The sequence below is a fragment of the Stegodyphus dumicola genome, chromosome 1, assembly GCF_044657685.1.
Source record: "Stegodyphus dumicola isolate Sdum_Otavi_A_Nest chromosome 1, ASM4465768v1".
Taxonomy (NCBI): domain Eukaryota; kingdom Metazoa; phylum Arthropoda; class Arachnida; order Araneae; family Eresidae; genus Stegodyphus; species Stegodyphus dumicola.
Window position 1 is genome coordinate 23,713,691 of NC_140768.1, and position 25,980 is coordinate 23,739,670.

Below are 25,980 nucleotides of genomic sequence, written 5' to 3' on the forward strand. Positions count from 1 at the left end.
ATTCATTTTCTCATGATACATATTACAAAATGCGTACAGTGCAAAAATCGCGAAATAGCCTCTGTCTGAAATAATGTACCTCGAGTTATATCCTTGTGTGTCAAGAAAGATTTATATAAATTTCATTAAATGTATATTTTGCTTATATAATCTTAATATTCATTATTTCTCATGCTTTAATAAATGAATTTTTAAACTTGCACTGATACAGAAGATTCTAATTCATTCGATCTATATGAATATTTATTTGTCGATCGTGCAGTGTTGAGCGATTATGATGCCATAAAAAGTAATGACAAACCATACCTTCAGTTTTTGAAAAGTATTTTTGAAGCAGTTTCTTTTATGTTTGCATTCCCCTGTTTTCTGATTTAAGTTTTTGTGGTTTGCCTGTGTGAATTACTGTATCCTTGTATAAGATCCTCCTCACTCATGTATTTTATTTCTCAATCTAAGAATATTAAACTAATAAACATTTTAATTTCTAAATGAAGTAAAAATTTTTGGATAATATGTGAATCTGTTAAAGGTGGTGTCAGTATTGAGCAGCAAATTTTTATTAATCTATTCAAATGGTATAACTAGTTGAAAAACAAACTTCAGAAGGAGAATGTGTTTTGGGTATAGCCAGTTGAAACACACACTTCAAAAAGTAAATGTGCTTATTTGAAATGACTTTTTGATATTAATATTTTTATAATTACCTTTGAATCAGTTAAAACATAGTTGCTATTTATTATAAATACACTTTTCAAGTCATCTGTCATATTTTTATATTTTTGAAAAAAATTGTTTTGATAGAAACTAGGTACTCTACTGTTCATTCAAAGTACAAAACTGTTAGCTGGTATAAAGTTGTTCAAATTGACTATTTAAAATATATTCATATTTCTCACCATATATGTACATATATTATACAATACATAAATATTTGTATAGTACAAAAGTGGAGTTTCTTATCAGTAAATAAAATTCTTAATTTTTTTACTTTATTTAAAACTGTTTTCAGTCTTTTCTCCCTTGTAAAACTTGGTGAAAAGGAGAAAGAGATGCGAGATTTTTTACTTTCCTTCACCCAATACGCCTCAGTTAAAATTGACATGGATTTACAGTGCAGATAACTGTTGTATGTTTTGCCTCAATTAAATAATCTAGTTGTGAAATTTTAAAGAGTAATTTTGCAGAATTAAGTATTTATTCTTTGATGATTACCGTCTGGAGATTTGTGACATTTGGATTTCCAGAAAGCAGTCATCTTAAATACTATTTATTGTGTGATTGCAAAAATTCATGCCCGATTTACAACCAAATTAAATACAACACATTTTCATGAAAAATAGTATTTATTAAATAGTAACATACTCTCTGTCTTAACTGTCCTAACAGTTTACAAGTTTTTAAATTCCTTCTGTGTTGAAACCGTATAGTTTTTAATCAGAGAAAGTCATGAGGTAAATTTTGACTTTTCCCACAGAATCAATTTTTAAGCCACTCAGGTTATTTTATAGAGAATGAAACAAATAAAAATTTGAAGGGGAATACGTTAGATGGTAGCATCAACGCCAAAAGAACAAAGCATCCATTCTCTTCCGAGTGGCTTTAAGTGCGAGGGAACTAGTACGCATAACAAACCTACCTCGTGGTACAGCAAGCTTGTAGTTGTAGCATATTTATATACTGCATGCTTTCTGCTAAGAATGGTTTATACTTGTGGGCATAATTGGAACAGAAAACTAACTAAATTACTGAAAAGTGGACATTTTTTCGTTTCCAAAATCTGATTTTATGTACAAGAAATGTTTGCGCACTGTTCTCTATCAGAATTTTGATTCATCAAAGCATTCTAAGCTATGCAAGATCTTTTATATAAAAAAAAATCAGCTTTTTACTCTTTATAAATTTTTAATTGAAAAAGATACTCTAATTTGCGTATTTTTAATAAGTTGATATTATTAAACTTCTATGATATTGTTAATTCAGTAAAGTCTGAAATTAATTATGGGTAAAAGTATATTTACTGGTACCCCTTGGCGATTTTTGGTGGTACATGGATACCAAGTTTGCGCAATTCTTCGACTTGTTATTTTGGCTTTGTGTAACCACAAAGACAAAATATCAAGTCAAAAAATTGCACAAACTCTATCCATGTACACATTGACCTATTTTTTACTTAAAAAAAAATCACAGAATTGCTCAAACTGGGCATTGCATACTCCCTTGACTTTATCCATGTACACGTTGACCTATTTTCACTTAAAAGAATTTAGAGAATTGTACAAAGTTGGCATTGTAAACTTGGCGATAAATGAAACAACAACTTCACGATAATACAAGGGGTACATTCAGTCTACTGTAACCTAATTATGTGCTAATAAATAACAGTTATCTGCAAAAAAGCATTTAAATTTAAAATGCTTTTGTTAAATTTATTCCTGAATGAATCTAATTCCAAAAATTTATTCCTGAATGAAAACCTAACACCTTGCATGAAAATTGCATTTTCGTTTACACTGAATCTTTTTGTAAGATTTCCTTTTGATCTTAGTGGTAGTTGTTACTGAATTTGTTTTCTCTTTAGTTTGGGAAAAAATATTACTTTGAACCAGACTTTCCAAGAGTAATCAAACATTTTGATGAGAAAAAATGAACTTTTACAAAAATAAATTTAGTTTATCCAAACCTTTGAAAGGATGCTTTATTTTAACAGCTGGCCTGTCTGCTCAAAATATTTGTCATATAAATCTTAACCTTTTAGAGAAACTGCTGATGAGAGCTGAGACAGAATTGATAGAAACAATATACAGTTTGAATTTGCTGCAAGTCTTACCAGTAAAACAATTTACGATAGGAAAAAATGCTTTTTACGAATTTTCAGTTTCTTTCTTGCATAAAATCTGGGAAATTTTCAAAGAAGATACCCCTTCTTTTTTTTTTTCCTCTGTGTGTTATTGATACTCGCTCTGCACCGATTATCAAAGCTTCTGTAGTATCGTAACGTAAAGTAATAGTAACAAAATCTAAAGCAATTTTTTCCGAAAATAATAAATGATATAAATAGTTTAGATACTTCATTAAATATTTCTAAAGCGCAAAATGAAAATTTGTTTTTAAATGCTACACAAACAGCTATTTTTGTATTTAAACCTTTTACTAATGATGACGGTAATAAGCAGAAAACTCTAGCATTATTGTAAGCCAACTTTCAAATCATATTTTCAGAAAGGAATGTATTCGTTATTCATCACATATTTTTTTCACTATTTTATATTCTGTTTGTTCCTATGCATATAAATGTTGGGTACTTTTCCGTTTTGCCGGTGCAAATCTCACTAAGCAGACTTTGTTGGCGACAACATACAGTATACACGTAAAAAATGTTAACAAATGTTAATTTTAAGAATTTTTATTTTGAAGGCATAAACATTTATTAGGGTTTAAAAATTTGTAAACAGCCAATAAATAAAGACAATAAATTTGTAAAAAGACATTAATTTAAGAATTTGCTATGCTTTCATGGTTCAAAATCCTGATTTGCCGGTTCTTATCACGTGACCCCAAGTGATCTCATGTAAACTATGCTACAAAAATCTAATTCTCTTAGTAATTATCTACTTTAATTTCAAGTTAAATCTTAATTTGGAATATAAGTTTAAATGCAAGAATTATTTTAATTCGTACGAATAGCTTACTCATAAATTATGTAAAACTGCAGTGCTTTACTTCGCTAGTGCATTCTCATTAGAATGGATGAATTTAACCTTTGATTTTGCCTTTTCTATATTTTCGCGTTCGGATGAGCGGTGTGATTGCATTCTAATTGCCTTAATTACCGCAAATTGTCTTAGGGGATAAAATTCAACTATTTTGTAAAATTTCTATGTAATAGTATGCCAATATTGAAAGAAACAATCAATCTGATAAAAAAATGGCTGCGACTTGTTTTGAAACTGAGGTGTAAAAGGTTACCAGCGAAGATATTCCGTTTGGCATCAGTTGTACCATTATTTGCGACTTTAGCGTTTGCGCCGGCAAAACGGAAAAGTACCAAATGTTTTAAGAAGCAGTACAAATTGTGGATGATTTTGAAACATCTAAAATTTTTAAAAATAATTTTGCAATACTTTTTTAGGGCATAATTAGATAGTCTTGATTGACCTAATTATGCCATGTTTTTTAAATTATTATCCAAAGTTCAAAACTGCATAAATTATATTACATTTATTAAATCTACTTATTAATCATGTTGAAAAACTGCAATATTTGAAATAAGTAATGTTTGGATGGAAACAAAGTGTCAGCTTGTTTCAGTAAATATTTTTATGAATCATGTAATATTTGTTATGCTATAAATTTACTAATCAAGTACATGTGTTGCTAAAAATATGAATTACTTATTAGCCAAAAGCAATCTTAAATTTAAAAACAAATTTAGGTACTATTCTGTTTTGAGGACCGTCAAAAAATTGCAGCGAAAATGTATGCACAAAAGCGCCAAATCTAGCAAACGCACCCATTTAACAGCGTGCCAAATCTAGAGTATGCGCCGATTTCAGATTGTGTAAATTTATATAGTTCTATATTTCTTAAGACGCCATTGAAATACTAGTTTAGTTTTTAAATTCTTTTTGATTTATTTTTATTATTTATTTATTTATTATTATTATTTTTTTTGATATCCTATGGATTTAACAATTTGGGAATTCCCCATGACGAAAAGTCAGCAATAGAATTTTTGGGTAAAGTGCAGAATCATCCACTGCTTGACGTGTTTTTAAGAACTGCACATACTCGGTATTCATGTGCACATCGACCAATTTTCACTTAAAAACAAATCCTAGAACTGCACAAAAATGGCAACCTTGTAAAAAGCGGCGAACAAATAAGTGAGCGATTCTGCACTTTACCGAGAATATTTTCAAAGAAAAGGCATCATTCATTATAGAAAATTGCGTTTGAAAGACCAACGAGATGAAATTATGCTTTAGCGATAAGTCGGTAGCGAAATAGCGATGCAGGCATCCATTCAGTTATGTCTAGCAATTTTTATATAAATTATAATAATTATCTGAAATAGTTATTTACTCTTTTGCTTCCATTCAGTCATGTTTAGCCTTTTTCATATAAATTATAATAATAAAAAAAGTATTATATGAAATTAACCTTTCATCTAAATTAAAACATCAATCTTAGATAGTTATTTACTATTATACTTCCTTTCTTGCCGTAATTATTTTTGGCAGCATTGGCATCAACAATAGTTTGGCGATTTTTTATGGCTCTCAAAACCGAATAGTACCCAAATTTATAATAATTCATCAGTTAAAACTTCAGTAAATTTCTTAAATTTGATAATGTAAAAGGAAATGTGCTCATTTAATGCACGAGTTGTGTTGATATTGAGGGAGGGAATTAGAATTTTTTTATTAGCAAATTTTTACTTATACAGCATTAATATTAGTCTCATTTCTAACTTATACAGCATTAATTAGGTGCAAGCATCAAAATTTTTCGTTTATTTTCCTTTATTCACTTAGTGATGTAATAATGCCAGTGCCAGCGTGTTATTTTTTAGTAGTGGTGGCTGTCCCTTTTTAACTCTTTGAGTCTTAGCATTGTCTGTTGAGCGACATGTGGTCTAGCATTGTCATGGTTAAAGATGATATCTTTTGGATTGATAAATCTAGACTTTTTGCTTGGTTTTTGACATTGAGTTGGGTAAGTTGTTTACCTTACTTCCCCACTGGTATTGTTTGCCCATGTGGAAAAAACATAAAAAAATTACTCTGCAGTTCCACCAGATACTAACACTAGTGTTGGATGCAGTTCAGGCTTTGCTGTAGATTCTGTTCATTCACTTCCATGTTTCCATCTTCTTTTTCTTATTATGTTGGTATACGCAACTTATTTTCCATCTCCAGTTATGACTTTATTCAAGAAAAGTTCACTCTGTTGATAAGTGATGAGCGAAATGGTTGTGGAAACTCAGATCAGTTTGATTCATTTTGTCAAAACGTGCAGAACTCATGTATCAAGTTTTATAGTGTATCCAGGATGCTTTAAATGGCAAAAAGCAATTGAATTATCAACATTTGGTCTCTCAGCAATTTGTTCATTGATAATCTGGAGATTATTATTCACTAAATCGTGGTAAAAATAAATTATCAGTGTTGAAATGCCAACCAGAGCAAAGTTTATCATTTAAACCAGTATTTTCCAACTTTTTTTTTTGTGCTATGCCCCACCTAATGCTCTCTAAAATTCTTATGCTCCCCCTAGCAAATATATAATTTTTGATATTCAGAATTTGAAAAGTTCACAAAAGAAACTTGAATGATGTGTAGGAAGAAATTTCTAAGTATTTAAATGTCCGTGTCTGCAGCGAAAATTTATTATAAAATATTTAAAATGCATGGCAATTTAAAAACTCTTTTACATATGCATGCATTGCTTACATTATTCTTTATTTTTGGGAATAAGAAATGAAATTTCAACATCTTGAAGAAAATTTGGAAGTTTGAGTGTTTCTTGCCCATTTTCGAATTGCTCCCCTTAACAATCTAATTGCCTCATGTTGGGAAACGCTGGTTCAAAGTGGAGTCACCATTTTGAAATCTCTTAAGGTTATGTGACTTATGATGATGCATTTAGGTAACTGTTGGTTAATAATAATGATTATTAAAGAAACATCTGCCATCTATGGAAATCGGGCAGGAACTTTAGCTATCACCTGATAGTTGTCTTTTAGAGTTCGAACTTGCAATTAATACTAGCTTATATGGTAAGCCATTATTAACTGTTCGCTTCCATATAATGAACCAGCTTACTTTTCTATATATTCACTGTAAAACAATGGTGTAAAAGCTGTCAAACATGAACATAGAAATTAATTGAAATATTCAACATAAAATTTGATTTATATTATATATGAATAGAAAAATAATGCAGTTAAAAGAATAATTTGTTAATTAAATTTATGTAATATTTTTTGAATGAATAACTTCCTAATTCTGAAAATTATATTTTAGATCATAATGTCGGCTCACCGATTTCGATATAAGAATGCAGGCTTAGATGCTCAGGAATTACGTCGAAGAAGAGAAGAAGAAGGTGTTCAGTTAAGAAAGCAGAAACGAGAAAATGAGGTATTGAAATGTTGATTTTTTTAAATATTTTTTTGAATTTCATATTTTCTTGTTAGTTTTAAGTGCATTACTCATTTACTTAATATGGGTTCATTACAATTTCAAAACGTGCTTAAGAACATTTTAATGATATGAATTTTAATTCTTCATATACTTCTATTTATCACAAAGCTATATTTGGTACTTTTTTCAATCAATGCAAAATTTTTATCACTTAAGCTCTACAAAAGGCGGAATTTGAATTCAACTGAGGAGAATGGACAAGATGGAGAAGTTTCTAGTTCTATGATGCAAGATGATTGTCCAAGTTCAACAACTCAGGTATGCACTAAAAAAAAAAAAAAAAAAAAAAAAAAAAAAAAAAAGCTTATTTTTCAGTTTAATTGTATTTTTTTTCATTTTAGGTGTTAATTGTTAATAATACTCGGTTTTGGTAGATACTATAATTTTTCAGTAGCTCCTTTGATCTCTGTTTTAATTTGGATATTTCCCCATTCCATCCTTTACGTAATGCTGAGCTAGTTCAGAATTTAAAGTTTCCAAACCAAAATCTTTTGTTAAATTAAGCCTCCATATTAGATGGCATACTTCACTTCTGTCCCTCGGCCTAGCTAGATGCTTCCTTTCTTACCCCAAAGATATAAAAATGTAAATGTTTTGGAAGGGGCATGAATTGTATATCAAGTTATTTGTGGCTTTAAATGTCAATTAAAATAAAAAATGAATATTTAAATCTGCTATAATTTCTTCTTACTGCATTTACATGATTTCAAATCTTTAAGTATGGATCATCATCTGTGCAATCAACTTTTCCAATTTATTATATATAATGTATGTGTAGGGGTACTGTTCTGTTATCGAGACCGGAGTCGTCGCCAAATGTTTTGCTTAACTCGCCAAGAGATTGGTTCATATGAAGTGGCCAATGTTTAATTTTTTAAAAAGTATAAAACTGCCTTTTCAAAATTGGCAATGAGAATACAAATTCTAAAGATGTAATGATAACTTGTGTTTTTATTTTTATTGTATTTGCCATGGATATGAAAATTTGGGACTATCATACCTAATGATGAAACATCTACCATACAGTTTCTTCAGGAACGAGGAATTATTCACTCTGAAAGAAAGTGCGGTACTATTCTGTTTTGAGGACCATAAAAAACTTGCAGTGAAAATGTATGCGCAAAAGTGCCAAATCTAGCAAACGCGTCCATTTAACAGTGTGCCAAATCTAGCGTACCTGCTGATTTCAGATTGTGTAAGTTTATATAGTTCTATATTTCTTAAGATGCCATTGGAATACTAGTTTAATTTTTAAGTGCTTTTTTGATTTTAAATCCTTTTTTGATATCCTATGGTGGATTTAACAATTTGGCAATTGCCCATGACCAAAAGTCTGCAATAGAATTTAGAAAGTCTAGAATCACCCATTGCTTGATGCATGATCGGTATCCATGTACACATCGACCTATTTTCACTTAAAAAGTAAAAAAAAAAAATTGACAAAAATCCAATTGTTTTTACCCTTGTAAAAAGCAGCAAACAAATAAATGGGCAATTCTGTACTTTACCGAGAATTTTTTCAAAGAAAATACATCATTCATTATAGAAAATTATGTTTGAACAACCAACGAGAAAAAATTATGCTTTAGCGATAACTCGGTAGCGAAATAGCAATGCAGGCATCTATTCAGTTATGTGTAGCAATTTTTATGTAAATTATAATAATGATCTGAAATAGTTATTTACTCTTATGCTTCTATTCAGTCATGTTTAGCCTTTTTACTTTTTTGTACGAAGTAAAAAGGAAGTATTGTAATCGCGAAAAGCTTCAGGCAGCATATTTCAACGAAAATATCCACTTTGACCACTTTCAAATGCAATTTAACGATTTTTTTTGGCGTGATATCTGTACTTAAGGCCAGAATAAAAAAACTCTTTTCCTCCAAAAAAACTAAAAAACTGCTTTAAAATGAATTCTGAAGAGAATTTTTCGTGGCGTCTGTACGAACGTATATACGTACGTGCGTGCGTACGTACGTATCTCGCATAACTCAAAAACGAGTAGCCTCAGAATGTTGAAATTTTGTATATAAGACTACTATAACATGTAGATGTGCACCTCGTATTTTGGTTTCAGTCGGGCGCTCCAAACTTATATAAATATATTTATAAATATATCCACTCTGTTACCCGGCTCAGTGATCTCAGTTTCTTTACTCTTATATGTTTGTAAATTGTACATTTTTTTGCTTTAAAAATGATCGTATTATGTTGTTTTTATCTTTCGGTTAAGGGTTTTATGCCTTTAGTAAATCTGTATGCAATATTTTTAAAATTGTTTAAGTGCCACTAAGCCTAATTTGATGGCGGCCATTGATGTTTACATTTGAAACAGGAGACTAGTGGATTTTTTGCCAATCTAGAGAAACTTAGCGTCACAACAACAAAGATAACTCATTCATTTATTATTGTCAATTAAATCATGCTTAATCCTTTCTTGAGGAAATAAGCGTTTAAGATTTACTTCGTAATTTTTAATACAGATATTTTGAGTTTTTATGTATTTTTGCCTTGACAGCGAAGTGAGAACTGAATTAATTGAATGAGAAAAACTGTCGTCTGTGAAAAACTGTTTCTTTTTTGTTTTATGTGCTTAATTTCTTTTATACATAGTTCTAGCTTTATTATAGAATTTGAATAGAACATGTGGTAACGATTAGATAATTCTTTAAATGATATAAATTTTGTGCATTCAGAGTTATAATATGAACGAAATATAATACTGTTAAGTAAACCTAGCGCCAGAGTGTCGCTATGGTAAACAAAGTGAAGTTTAAAGAATGCATTTATTCTACTGTGGTTTATGCACTGTCGGCGAAGTAGATTTAATTCAATCTAATAAGTTTAAATAAAATGCAAGAAAAAATGCGTATAATTTAATATTCCATACAAAGAAGTCATGTGGTGTACACATCAGATTTTTTATATAAATTATAATAATAAAAAAGTATACGAAATTAACCTTTCATCTAAATTAAAACATCAATCTTAGATGGTTATATACTGTTATACTTCCTTTCTTGCATTTGGGTTGCTGCAATTATTTTTGGCAGCACTGGCATCAACAATAGTTTGGCGATTTTTGACGGCCCTCAAAACCGAAGAGTACGAGAGTGCGTGAAAAACCATAAAATGAAGCTGTATTTCAAATCGAAGGAAACATCGAAATGGTGTTGTGAAGCTATGACATGCCGAAAAAAATGGATTAACTTCTCAAAATTGGTCTGAAGAATTGAGACGGAATAGGAATTTGTTCCCTTGAATCAACTTGACATGAATTACTGCGTTGTTGGTTGATTGAAACAGTTACATAAGGGAAATCTGGCCATGCATTAATATCTAAACTGTCGGTTAAAATATGTGGCACTGGTAATATTATCGAAGTTGACAGTAGTCTGTTTTAAAAATGTCGAAAAAATAACGCTGATCGTATCTTTCCACTCCACTGTGTGTAGGGCAGGATTTGCCGAGAAGCAAAAGAATGTTTTTTATGTGCTGTGTGTAACTGCTAATGTTTTCAGACATTTTAAATGATATGCGTGGTTTTATGACTTCAAGTTAATTTTAGTTCACTAACTGAATTTTTTCCCCCCTGATTTCTTTAGGAAGTTGTTTAATTTGCATTAAAAGTTTCTAATTTTAGAAATATCTGTTATGTTGTTTTTCCCCCTTGGATTTTTCTTCAACTTAATCGTATTGTAAATATTTTGGCGATTACTTTTATGCTTCGAATGTTTTGCCTAGTCATCAGCTTTTGGCGATATCTCAGTCTGATCCCGATAACCGAACAGCAACATGTATGTTATAAAACAAGCTTAGCAATATGATGATGTTGAAATGTTGATCAACATCATTAAATTTATTATAACTTACTGAAATAAAATCATGAAAGGAACACATTTTAAACTCGAAAAATATGTGAGAAATTTAGTTTTTAAAAGATTCCAATTATCTATTTTAACACATTCGCAATTATTGAATATTAATGCATTTCCTTTCAAACAATTACGAAATTCAACAATAAGTCAATTTTTTGTTTCAGAGATATTTTTAATACTTCATTGTCTTTCAAAAATGGCTAAATTTTTGTCAGTTGGAAAATTTGATCTGTTAAAAATAGGATGTGTAAATTTTATTTTGTCCATAGAAAGAACTTCAGGCACAGTTTTAGCAAATTTATTTCCTTAAGACTTTGCATGAGATTTAGATCTCTCCATTAAAATTTCTGTCAAAAAATAATAAATTACTCAATTAGACATGAAAAAACAACATTAAAACAATAGAAATAAATCATGGAATGTAAAAATGACTTACTTTCAATTTAAAACACATTTTTAGTTTGATTTTGTCATAAATTAAAACCAGCAATCTAAGAAAATTGTAATCATGGGATGTATCACTCAGTTTAACCTCAAATGATGAATAAAATAAATTCGATATTATTTCACTTCAAAAATGCACCATACCACACTTAATGCTGCAACACTGTTGATTGGCCTTGATGGATCTACTGGAAGAGTATTTTTTATATTCCTTCTTTTCCTGCAGGAGAAAGTTTCGCTGGACTGAATAGTGAAAATAGCATTTCGTTTCTAGCTTCCTGCATAAACACATTTCACTGATGTTGTATTTTATCTGTACTTGACCCATTAGAGTTCGAAGCACTCTTAGATGCTGTGGAGAATACAAATTAGGATTTGATTATGAATGCAGAAAATAAAATTAATAGATTCTTATAGATCTTTCTTATAGATTTATTTTATTCTTAGAATGACTCTAAAAAATTGTAGTTTGGATATAGTTAACTGCTTTAGCTTATTCAATTCCTTTTTACTGATAGATCCTTAATTCTTTTTATTGATGATCTGTAAAAATACTTAATTTGAAGAATGGGTACCAACCCTGGACATATCGTAGCTTCCAAATCTCTCGATTTTTCATGCGCCTCCCAGCAGATGACTGAATCTTTTAATTTTTAGACTTTACCGAAGAAAATGTTTATAATGAATTTTAGCACAGTTTTTCTTATTGAATTTTATTTGTTCTGAATTGTCTAAACCCTCTGAGCGTTATGACCGGGTATATCTGGTCATCAGAAGTTTTGCTACTTGGTATATATTAGCTTATAATTTAAGATATTTTTCTTTCTTACTTTCTTTAATAATGTAAATATCATCTTAATGAATGTAAGTTTATGAAAATACAGACTAAAATAAGTAATTATACAAACTCAATTAATAAATGCTGTTTAAATACTGGTCTTCATGATGGATCTAAAATCCTGTGCCACTCAGAGGGTTAATAAACTGTAGACTAAGGTTTCTCAATGGGAGGGGATTCCATCTTAGGGAGAATTCAGTAGTTTCAGGGTGAGGAATATAGTCAGCCTGACTACACTTGCTTCCTCATGTGTCGCTAAAAAAATATCTAAATGAGTAAAGTACATGCATTTTTCAAGTTTTGGAAAGAGAGCGGAAAATGATCTAGCAATGGTTTAAGGGCATAACTTAGGGCCAAAAAAGTTTGAGATCGACTGCTATAGACATTTGGAGAACTTTTTTATGACAATTCAAAAAATGTTCATTCAGTTAATATTTTTGTTTAAATTTTTTATATAATATGTATATTACCAAATTAATTTAAGTAATATATATATATATATATATATATATATACTGCTCAACATTGAAAATGCAATACCAAGAAGGAGTGGTCAAAAAGTGATGAAATTTGGATAAAAGACAGAGACAGCAAGCAGCAGTAAGTGATCTTTATTCCAGAAGAATAGTCGGAATACAGAGCGAGAACGGCATTGGCTCAGTAGGATGTAGGACCACCGCAGACAGTGGTGCATGAAGAAACACGTCTGGGCATAGGGTTAATAAGCGTGTGGATGGTGTCCTGAGGGATGGCTCTCCATTCCCTTTCAACCATTTGCCACAGTTCGTCATCTGAACGAGGCAGGGGCAGAGTCTGCAAACAGCATCCAATCACATCCCACACATGTTCTTGGTGACAGGTCAGGAGAGTACAGCGGCCAGGGAAGCATCTGTAACCTTGCAGAGCATGTTGGCAGATGCGAGCACTGTGTGGTCGGGAGTTATCCTGCTGAAAAATTGCAGACCCTGAAGGTAGGGGATTGCCACTGGCCGCTGTACATTATCCAAATATCATTGGGCCGTCATAGTGCCCTGAATACGAGCTAGAGGTTACCTGGAATCGTAGGCAATAGTGCCCTAAACCATTATGCCACATTGTCGTGCGGTGGGACGTTCCACAGTTACTGCTGGATTAGATCTGTCTCCATGTCGACATCACACACGTATGGAGCGACTGTCACTGGATAAACAGAAGCGTGACTCATCTGAGAACATGACGTTTCGCCATTCTGCAATCCACATCGCTCCAGTCTGCCACCATTCTAAATGTTGGCGTCCATGCTGTGGGGTCAATGGCAGTCTTAACGGACGCCATAAGTGCAGGCCACGTTCAACCAATCGACGGGAGATGGCTCTGGTCGACACGGGAACATCCAGGGTATCTTGCACATGCTGCAGAATCACAGTACAGGTGACTTGCAGAACCGTGCTTGCATCCATGTGGGTATCAGCTGCGATTTGACGCAAGGACCAACCCGCCCTTCTCAGTCCAATCACCATACCCCTCGTGAAATCATCTATCTGCTGGAAGTGCATTCGTTGATGGCGGCCTGGCCATTCTCTCCTATTACATGTATCCTCTAGGACAAAAACCAACTTTCTTCGATAATTCATCTGGCAGAAATAACGACACGGAATATTGCCCATTCTGCACGTTCCTTCCCTTATATCTTACATCACGTGCATCGGAGAGCTGCGCTTTTCACATCATTCGCATAACTCAGCGACGTGCGTCTACTTTAAAATTTGCATAAATTTCTGGCCACTCCTTCTTGGAGTTGCATTTTCAATGTCGATCGCTGTATATATATGTAATATATTCAGGAACAGGAATTTTGATGGCGTAGAAGTGTTGATCCATAATGTCTAGGAAATTGGAGGCGAAGGCAGATTAAATCTTCAGTTTTATTTTCAGCAACATGTTGCGGCAACACACAAGTCGGCATGTTAAATGTGCCTTTTCCAAAGGGCTTACTAGATTTGCAGCAAAAAAGAAGCAGACAGACTGCAGTCTAGCTAAGGCAAAGTGTAGAAAGAAAGTGCGTAATGTTCAGTATGTCTCAAAGCAGTTTTGATTGGATAATTAATATTGCTGTAAAATTATTATTGGCTGCTTGAGTTTTAGTTCAATTTACATCACCAGAATTACGCAAGTCATATGACATAGATTTTTCTTGAAATGACACAGTGCGAATAATGTTGCTATTTTTAGAATAGAGAAGGGAAATTAATTTAAGCTACTAATTTAATCTTTTACATATTCCCCCCCTTCAAGAAGGAAAAGGCGTAAGAGCACTAGCAAATGAAAAAACATAAATCATAAAATTTTGATCCTGTAAAGTATAATTTATAAATATCAATTTTTTAAAATAAATTTTTAATTTTTGAATTTTTCAGCATTTCAGTTCAAAAGTCTTTTTGTTTGAGAGTTCACATAACCATAATTCTTCAGGTGAGGTTCTTGTTACCACAGAATATCACAAAACAAAACTTTTACATAATCATTACTTATAATTAAATGTAACGTACATAAATATTTGATGCTAATTTCCATACTGATAAATTATATTTTAACACCATAAGTATGATAGGACTAACAGTTTCAGAAATTATGGTTTCACCGTTATCATCTTTCATTTACAATTCCTGATTTTACCAAACTGGAAGGCCTCGCAATACTTCTAAACAAACATATCCATCAATAGGGCTGTCCTCTTGAGCTAACCGGTGTGTTTTCTGCACTGGTGGCCAGGGTGCCTAGGCAGTTACTTGGCCTCCGTTCCTTGCATAAGGTAACTGCCCTTTGAGAATTGCACTAATACATACCACAATAAAAAAAAAGTATAATAATATAAAAAAAATACACACACTCATAAAATAAGAGCCTCCAACATTATCTTACATGAAGAGGGTAAAAGGAACAACTGTACAGAGGTCATTACAGGCCTATCTTTAGAAACCAGTGCTCCCTCAACATACTCTATACTTAACACACAATCACCCATAAATTTTAACATGCATCTAACATAATTTCATATTACTTTTCTGTACTAATTTCACTTATTTTTTACTCTACTTCATTTTTAATTCGTATTCAAAATTTTCAACAAAATTTCAAAAATATAAAAACTTATTTTTATAGCCTTCCCTAAAAATAATTAAAAATCTAAGAATTCTTTACTTACTTTACTGAATTATTAAAATTCAGAAGTTCTAATATTAAATTATATTTCTTTATATCAGAGTGTTCATTTTTAATGTCCAATTTATTAAGAAAAAATATCAGTTCCCAATGTAGATTCAGTTATGCAAAAGCAGAAGTGAAAATAATTTTCTGGCACCTACTTTAAGTGTAAATTTAATCCCATAACTGCGAATTTATTCGCGTAAGAGCCCGATCAAGATATGCAGTTTGATGACCGTGAAAGCACGGAAATGATTTGACACGTTAGCACTTGGACTGTAAACAAACGCTGAATTAATTTTGAAAGGCTGGCACTAGATTTCAAAACACTCACAGCAAATCTATGATTCGATTTCTTTCACATTTTTATATTGCTATTGAATTGTGTTGCACTTATTAAATCACAGCATATGGTGGATTAAATTTCAAAACATGGATTTTGACTTTAAATACACTTGTTTTGGAACAATTCGATGTAGTTGACTTGCTGATACCAGGTTGTGCACATAAATTGATGGAGCTGTACATAAATTGAAGGAGCCGTACATAAATTGAAGATACAGGCATTAATTAACTAATTCGCTTTCGCAGTCATAGCCACAATTTGGGTGATAACACTTCTGTGAAGAACAGGCACACTTTGACGATTTAAAACGCTTTTTTTTTCTTTTTCTGAACATTTAAGAGATAGCTGTACACTTCGTTTTCACGACATTAGCATTTTTGGACTTGCAGGTACTCAATATCCATTATGAATTTTTTTTTACACATGGAAGTTTGAGGAGATGGTTGGTTATTGCAGATATTTCTACTGGAATTCCAACGCACAGAACATGTATCCTGATCACTTAATAGTAATATATTCAGGAGCAGGAATTTTGATGGTGTAGAAGTGCTGAACCATAATGACTAGAAAATTGGAGGGGAAGGCAGATTAAATCTTCAGTTTTATTTTTAGCAACATGTTGCAGCTACACACAAGTCAGCACATTAAATGTGCCTGTTCCAAAGGGCTTACATTTTTGATAGATTTGCAGCAAAAAAAGAAGCAGACAGAGTGCAGTCCAGCTAAGGCAAAGCGTAGAAAGTGCATAATGTTCACGATGTCTCAAAGCATTTTGATTGGATAGTTAATATTGCTGTAAAATTATTATTGGCTGCTTGAGTTTTAGTTCAGTTTACATGACCAGAATTACATAAGAGTCATATGACATAGATTTTTCTCGAAATGACACATTGCAAATAGATGTTGCTATTTTTAGAATAGAGAAGGGAAATTAATTTACACTGCTAATTTAATCTTTTACATATTCTTTATTTTTCTTACACACATATATATTATTATTAATTTTATTTTCATTGTATTTAAAAGTATTTTGATAAATAATGCATTCCTTTCTACTTAGGATAAAAATTTTAAGAAAATCAAATGAAATTATTCAGTGAACACAAAATTTAGAATATATAATTAATACAATATTTGATATTTAACAGCATAATCACATTCTAAGTTGTTTAATAACTTGAAATAAAATGCATTATGAAGTGAATTTAAATCAGTTCAGGAGTTCTTTTGAAATGCATCACTGTGCAGCATGAAAACCTTGGGGAAACTTGTGGTTTTTCATATTTCAAGGTTGGCAGCTATGCAAAGGCGACTTCCAAAGTGTATACTTTTTACTGTCAGGCTAAAATATTTTAATTGCTAAACAAATCAATGATATATATTTTAATACTTGCAATAACAGCGTAAACTATTTTTGTGGGAAACAATATTGAATTATTTCTGAATCCTTAATATATCTGTCTTTACTGAGAATCTTAATATACCTTAATCTATCTTTCTTTACTACTTATTTCTGAATCCTTAATATTTCTTTTTTGAGGTGTAATTTATCATATATGGTACATTGTTGTTTAAATGATTTTTCATATTCGTATAATTTTTCAAATTCCTTTCATATTCCTAAGAAAAATTGCTTTTCCTGTAATATATAGTAAAGATTTTTTTCATGTGATACAGAGGCAATTTATTTCTGTTTTGGGCATTATTCTAGTGCTTATGCATATATTTATTTAATTTCATAAATCTTTAATGATTAATCTTAAACATTTCAATTACTTTATTATATTAAATTTATATAAATCAAATTGCATTAACTTTCAAAACACAATTAAGTGTTATTAAATATGCTCCTGATGTGATGCTGTTGAGAGAATACATAGAATTCATTAGAGGAAGTTTAAATAAGCTGGGTTTTGAAATTGATGAACACAATTTCTAATGTAAGGTTTTTCCTGTATGTATAAATCTATAATATTTTAAATGAAAATATTAAAACATTCACTTACAATATTACATAAAATTAAGTACAAGACAAGTTTTTCTACTTTACTTTTACATTGTTCTGTTTATAATTAATTTGCATTTTTATTAATATACTATTAAAGTATTTTTAATTAAAAGATTACAAGATCACTGCCAGTAGTCATCTGTAAGATAAACACCTCCATAGAAAACCAAAGTGTCTGGAACTGTTGGTGGTCATCATAGATCGGGGTCATTGCTTTGAAAAATGCAGGAATGTTTTATAGATGAGGCTGTCTTATATTTGTAATTTTTTGTTCCTCTAATATAGAACCTGTAGTTGTATATTAATAAGAGAAATAATAAGCAGAATAAAAAAAGTTTGAATACTTATATTGAGAATAGTCTGTTATTAGTAATCAAAGAAATAAGAGAGCATGATAAATGTAATATCTGTGAATAGGCAATTATTAATAACTGGAAAGCAGAAATGTAAGTCTGTTTGAGTCGATAATTGTATGTGTATAAAACATTTCTTATTTTGATGGCAGGTTGGTGTTACACCAGAAATAGTAGCAGCTTTGTATACTGATGATGTTCAGCAACAACTTTTTGCTACACAGAAATTTAGGAAACTTCTTTCTCGAGGTAAGAGAAATTAATTTAATCTGTACTGATACTTTTGGTTTCATAACAAAACAGCTTTGATATTCTAATGGTCATCATTTATGTAGTTTATGAAAGGAAATTCCTTTCATGCATATTGTTAAGTGTAAACGAAAATAAGTATAAATATACCTATTAAAGGTGAGATTGTAAATGTTAACTTCATAATGACTGCAGGTAAAAAATCCCAATATTGCATTTTACACCAATGATTTGTTAAATTATTACATTTTAAAAACAAAAATGTTTTAGGAAAGGAATTTCAATATAGGTAATCTATGAAATGCCTAGCAACATGGTAATGAATTGTTATTAACAAGTTTCTTTTTCTTTCTTTCTTTCTTTCTTTCTTTCTTTTTTTTTTTTTTTTTAAAGTGAGGGATAGTTACAGAATAGTGACTAAATTTTTTTTTCCAGAACCTAATCCTCCCATAGATGAAGTTATTCAAACTGGTATTGTTCCAAAGTTTGTTGAATTTTTACAGCGGGATGACAATTCAACACTTCAGGTATGTGTCGGTAGTTTTATGTATTTATTATGAAATTTTCAGTGACGTATATGATTATTTCAAAATGAGTACTCAAAAAGACATTTTTAGATTTTAAGAATTTCATTTTTCAGAAAGACCTAACCAATATGCTAGGGCAACGGAATTAATTTTCATTCTGGGTTTTGTTACCTCTGGCCAAATGGGCTAGCTGTTAAGCATTTTGTAATATTTCTTGTGTTTCGTATATAAAGCTTTCATGGATATGTTTCTTCTGAGATAGACTGGATTTGCTGATGCTTAGACATGAAGGGAGGAAATGTAAATTTTAATCAGCTATGCTGATCAATTGTTGGAAACAAAAAACAGGATGAACTATCGGAAATTCATAGCGATAGCTTCCATGTTTCGTAAGTGTGGCCTTTTTTTTCCTCAAATATTCAAGTCATTTAGCTTTTGAGTTCTTTGGAAAAGAATAATGTAATAGCTGTGTAAGCAGTTAGCTGTGGATTTTGTAGCTTGGATTTGAAAAATGCAAGAAATATTGATAATAAAACACTTGCATAATAATTGCACTGTTCTCAAGTACTCAGTGATTTGTTTTAGCTTTGGAAAACATTAGAAAATTGCTTAAACTCAGCATTGCATAGTTGACGACCCTGCACACATTGTAATTTCTCTATGTGTATACAGCAATCTTTTTTTTTTTTTTGGAAATATGCCTTAGCACGTGTTGATGTTTTACCATGTAGAGTGATCTGTTTTCAATTGGAGGGGGGGGACAGAAGCATACAAATTTTGATCCTAAAATTCGATCCTTCATGAAGTACAGCTTTGTTGAATGCAAATGTTTTGCGTTTTGTATTGTTGGGCAGATTACGATATTTCCGATTAAATGCAATGTTTTCATTTCATCAGGTGGCAAACCGCACAGTCTTGTTATGATTCCTCACAGGAAAAAAAAGCGCACTCAATACAACAAAAACACTCTTGGCCATTGAATTTTTGGAAGTGGAAAAACATGGACTCCGTGCTCATCTGCTGTTTGCATTCATTCCTGGGTTGCCGCATAAATACATTCTAGCAACGTTATGGGTTGCCTATTTTTGGCAGCATAGTGCATTCCCTTAAAATACTTTTCAGGTGGTTGTGGATAGTCAGAAAGTACCAATAATATTATTAATAATTCTAAAATTTAAAAAATTTCCAGTTACTTGAGCTTTATGGTTAGTTTGAATGCTGGATAGTCAAGTTTTTACTGTACTAAGTTGATGTTGAAAATTTAGACCATTAGAGGTGAAACAAAGCTGTACGAAAAAAAGCATTCTGAATTTGTGGTCCGTGAAGCCTGCGTATGTGGTTCTCGTAGATTTCCAGAAAATATAAGACATGGAATTCAGATTAATTGCATATATTACAGTATAGCTGAAAATCCCAAAGTTTGGAAGTTACAGATGGTAATTATTATCACTTTTTTCTATTAAGGCTCGATATTTTATGAAATTTACTATCGGTTATCTTACTTACGTACCTCCTACTGTAGTCTTGGTGACAAAAGAGGCATTTAAATACTATTACTGTGTTGCTTGTTACCAACTTATATCCAAACATAACAGCTATGTTAGAATCAGCAGGCTCATCCGATTAATACAAGTGCAAATGTTTATTTAACTTTTAGTTAGCAATGTAAAGATTATCCAAACTCCTTGCCTTGAATAAAGCCTTGAATTATTAAAAGCAAATATGAGTTTTCTTCCATTAACTTAATTACCATTAATGAATTATAAATAAGAATTAAATGAATTTTTAACTAATTGTATTTTAAAAATACATGTATACTGGTTGTAACGGTTTTTTTTTTAGTTGATTTTTGAAAGGGACAAGAGTAAGGTGGGCTGCAAAACATTTCAGTTTATAAAAGTGGTCTCTGCCTGAAAATACTACTCTAAAATAAAGTTGCAGCAGTAAAATATAATGCAGCCCATCTACTCCTCCCCACCAATGAAGTGGGTTTAAATTTACCTTTAAGTGGAGGAATATAGTGTCTTTTCCATGCCAAGAATAATGAATCCTAGTCTGAAGGTTATGTTTAAGCTGAAGCTAAGCCCCTAAGCTAAATGTCATCTACAGAAACTATTTTCAGGAACATAACTGCATGTGCTAGAAATTCTCTAATTGTCTTTGATTATAGTTTATCAAAAACTGCTTACATTTTTCTCATTCTCTATTGGGGCATAATTGTTTGATTGCTGGTTACATATTCATAAGTTAATTAATGGCATTATGTTGTATTAAAATATTTCAAAATTCAATCATAATCAGATAACGATGCAGTACATAGTCTTGTTGATCTTTCTTATAAAAGTTTTAATGTATGATATACTGTGAGAAGAAGATTCTAAATTTTCAGTTTATTTCTGTCAAATATGTCTGTAAAAATATAAATTTTGGCATTAAGGTGGAATTTTGTTCTTTTATTTCTATTTAATGTTGAAATATTCTATTAAACTGTTGTAATGTATTATGTAATTGCACTACAAAATGTTATTCACATTTAAAAGTAACTTTATTTTTCAAAATATGCGTAAAATGCTTAAAAAATATGTCGTTATGACCTTTTTTTGTACATTTATTTTATATTTTATTTCTTAAACTATTTAGGTTCGGTTGAGATTGTGCTATTCTGTTAGTAGTTTAAAATAATGTAAATCAAATTATGAAGTTTTTTGTGAATTATGCTTTAAACAAAATGAAAAATTGTTGAGAAATGTTTTAATGTTTATTCTTTCACTTAATTTAGTTTGAGGCAGCTTGGGCTTTAACTAATATAGCATCTGGAACGTCATTACAAACAAAAATGGTTATTGAAGCTGATGCTGTGCCAATCTTTATTAGACTTTTGGATTCAGAGTATGAAGATGTTCAAGAACAGGTAACATCAAATTTGTAATATATGCCTGCCCACTATAAAAAATAATGTTCTTGTATTTTATCCAGGTCATTCAAAAACTTACACACTGGCAGTCTTCAGCTTAGAATTAACAGAGCAAAGAAATATTTAAAAGATTTTTCATTATTTTTAATAAAAATCTTCTATTCTGTGATATTCTGCATTTCATTTTGCAGCAGTTTTATTTATATCATATTTATTGGCATAAGTAAAAAGTAATTGTGTAGAGCCTTGCAAACATGAATAAAAAAGCAGAAGTAGATTGTAAGATACCTAGGTTAATATAGGTCTATTCAGAAAGTAAGATTGAAGACACTGAAGGTTTGGTACCAAAAGTTCAAAAACAAGTACTATGACAATCAAGAAGCAGAATGCTGTGGCTTACCTACTAATGTTGATGAACCCCGCCAGCGAGAACTTGTGGAAGAAGATCAATATGCAGCTACTCAGAAGCTTACTGAGGAGTTAGACATTAGTGCCATCTCCATTAGTCGCGCTATGCATCGCATAAACTTGATGTGCAAGTTCAATCTCTGGATGACACATGAGCTAAATTAAGAAGATGACAGACGTGTTCGAGCCCGGACTAATCTGCTTGAATAGCAATGCAAGGAAAGAATTCTGGACCAGATTGACCAGACTGTGATGAAAAGTAGATTTACTTCAACAACACAGGCAAGAAAGGTACTGGTGCAGACCAACCATTGGCAGCATCACAAAGTGCAATTTGACTAACAAAAAGATCATTCTTTGTGTATGGTGGGATTGCCGTGGTATTATCCACAAAGAGCATCTGGAAGAAGGTAAAACCCTCGACAGTAAGGTATACAGCGAGCTGGTAGTATGTGTGGATGTTGGTGTCAGGGAAGAACGTCGAACTGAGTTCCTGCACAAAAAAATTAATGTTCCATGAAGATAATGTAAGACCAGATGTATCTGCATTTACTGGCTGGTCTCTGTGCAGATTTGAATGGGATTTTTTGTTACACCTACAATATAGCCCTGACCTCGCTCCTTTGGAATTCTACCCTTTTTCACACCTACAGCTACATCTTGCGAGTGGTATCTTCCATTCTGCGCAGGACGTCTGAAATGAGGTTATTCTGTTTTTGGACTCATTGCCATCAAGTTTCTGGGTCAACTCAGCTTGACTGCACCTGCTTCCTGGTGTGGTGTTAAAAATATTCTAAATCTTATTAAATTTATGTGTATTTTTGGGAGTTTGGGAAAGGAGGTATGGTCTTCTAAAAATGCTGAAAGGGGTGCATGGGGCAAAACAAATTGAGAACCTCTATTATAAAAATGTATATATTTATGTTTTAACACTGTTTTAAAATATAGTACAAAGTTCGAAATCCGGACGTCCAATATCTGGAATGATCTAAAATGTGGACCTCAAAACCACGAACATTTTTCTCGTAGGCGCATTTTCTCACATGCGCATTTGATTCTCCCCTCCGCGCATAATAAAACATCTGGAGAGTCCTGATTCTTAAGTTCGCTTCAACACTAAATAAAATACCTTGTTTCCGAAGAAACAATCATTTCAGTGTAAATTTGTATGATCAGTAATTTGGCTCCGTTGCTGCATATCTGCTTGACACGCATCTCAAACCGAAACATTCCACATAGATACATCGTTGATCTGATGCCAACCTTTCGAATCATTATTTTTTATACTTTCCTTTCATCACCCCATGTTTATCAACACTTGACAACTTAAATAATGACTCATGTAGCAATGCCTAAACAATTTTTTTTATGTTAGTAATTGAATAATAAAGGAGTATGGTAACCTTTTTTGTTGACATTATGCTTGGCAGTGATTACAGATTTAAGTAAAATGCACTAAAAAATGTTGACGAGGAAAAATTTAACAATTTCTATATGCTAAAAGTAGATTTTGTTGATGATACTCAAAGACCCAAAGATTAAATTTAGGGATATTTGAATTAAGAATAACTGATTTGCTAAATAACTAATGCAGTTCAGGCTTAATTGTCTCAGTGCTCAATAGAAGCAAGATAAAATTTAACGGAACAGCTTGTCGTTAGTCGCCAAGTTCATGATGCATAGCCAAATATGTATAGTGAACGATAGTTAAACTTGATGATGATAGCCACAAATTTTAAAGGTTTTATTTTGTAAAGAAATGTGGAGAAGTGGTAATAAATTAAGATGATATAAAAGAAGTTTTTCATTGTGATGACAATGCTTCTCAATCATCAATCAATTAATGAATTAAAATCTGTAGTATGGTTCTAGATCCAGAAAATACTGCTACCGATAGTGAAGAAAGTGACAGAGAAGTTACTGAAAACGAAAAAATTTCGATTGACAAGTTAGTCGGAATTCTCGACACAGCAGTTACAAGACTTCAAACAATGTAACTGAACAAGAGATTATGTCTGTCTACACAATTAAAAAGAACATATTAGCACAAAAAACAAAGCAACTTAAACAACTTGCATTGAAAGAAATGTTTAATAAGGTAAACAAATAAATATTAAGCTTTTTTTTTTTTTTTTTTTTTTTTTTTTTTTTTTGTAAATTTTGATACCCTTTAGATCATAAATACTTCATTCATTATTTCATAAATCACGATTTCATATTTTTAATTTTATAATTTCTACGTGCCATCTTACTTCATTTAAACTGATGATGTCCGGAAGAGTTCGGACTTTGTACTGTATTTATTATAAGGGCATGGTATCTTATTAATTAAATTGTGCATTTGGCTTCTTATAAATTTTAATATTTTGGTTTAGTATTTGATTTTTTTTTTTTTTTTTTTTTTTTAAGTCTGTATGGGCTTTAGGAAATATAGCTGGTGACAGTCCTGAATGTAGAGATTATGTTCTAGAGCAAGGCATTTTAATACCTCTTCTACAGTAAGTGCTCTAATATTTTTAATAGTAATAGTGCTAATGTTAAAGATCCTTTAGCTGTAAAAATCAGTATAAGCTGTATAAATTTTGCAGGACTAGTTTTGAAGGTTAAATAGAATCTTCTTCTACAGCTGAAAAAGTTCTATTTAATCTTCGATCTAATCATTTGAATTTTACACAAATTATGCTGATTCTTGTTGTTATATTTTTAACATTTATTTTTTATTGTGCTATTTTAGTTACTGCTAATATTAGTGTTGTTACTCACATATTAAAAATATATAATGTTCAGCATCTTGTTTTTTTGAAAAACTTTTATGTTATGAAATGCTTTTTATTTGTTAGTGCTGATTTTTAAGTGTGCTTGGATGTATTTTGCTTCATGCAGTATGCATTTTAAAGGTAGTAAAAGAATTAAAATATATAATAGTGAATCCTCTGAGTGTCAGATGTGTCAGCTATCCCAATTTAGGCTGGATAATCTTGACTTTTGACTGCATTTCTACCAGACCGATTTCTTTTATTCCTAATCTATTTTAGATATTTATGTAATTTGGCAGAATGTTTTGTATTTGCGCTTAGGAATGCGATTTCTGGCATTTGAAATTGCTAGATCATGTATTAAAAAAGTATGTCTTCTCATCTGTGACAGGCAGCATATACATCTGAAAACACCATGTTTGAATTCTCCAGGGACTAAGTACAATTGGCTGATGTTTAGGTCATCTTGTGTATGTCAGCCATTAAGCACAAAGCAAGCTTGTGGCTGTTCTTTGCATTTCTGTTATCGATTCAAGAATTCTTTTTGTGGTTTTATACCCTGTAGAATTTAAATGGACAAATAAATGATGCTGATGGAATTTTAAGATATAGTGATCTAATTACCTAAAATAATGCTAGCCATCTTGACAGTCCTTATAGTCCTTATCCAGAGTGTGAGAGAATTTCTAGTGTTGCTACTAAAGTAGGGATTAAATTTAGTCTACTCTTAATGATGAACGTAAAAAACTTTCATTGCTAAAAATAGGCCTTTATGGCATTTGCAGAGTTTCTTAAAAAAAAAAAAAAAAAAAAAAAAAAAAGCAAAGTATGCCTTTGATGTTAACAATTTAAATTGATTAAAATAATTTTG

General features: G+C 31.3%; 1 protein-coding gene across 2 annotated transcripts in view; it reads left to right on the plus strand.

Moving 5' to 3' along the window:
* Positions 1-25,980, plus strand: part of Kap-alpha1 (karyopherin alpha1) — a 53,052-nt gene that overhangs the window by 542 nt on the left and 26,530 nt on the right. For both annotated transcript variants that reach the window (XM_035372648.2, XM_035372647.2), the window contains exons 2-7: positions 7,026-7,142; positions 7,362-7,463; positions 18,408-18,504; positions 18,940-19,031; positions 21,811-21,942; positions 24,763-24,851. In XM_035372648.2, coding sequence (XP_035228539.1) covers positions 7,032-7,142; positions 7,362-7,463; positions 18,408-18,504; positions 18,940-19,031; positions 21,811-21,942; positions 24,763-24,851 — 623 coding nt within the window. In that variant the 5' untranslated portion in view covers positions 7,026-7,031. The remainder of the gene's footprint in view (positions 1-7,025; positions 7,143-7,361; positions 7,464-18,407; positions 18,505-18,939; positions 19,032-21,810; positions 21,943-24,762; positions 24,852-25,980) is intronic.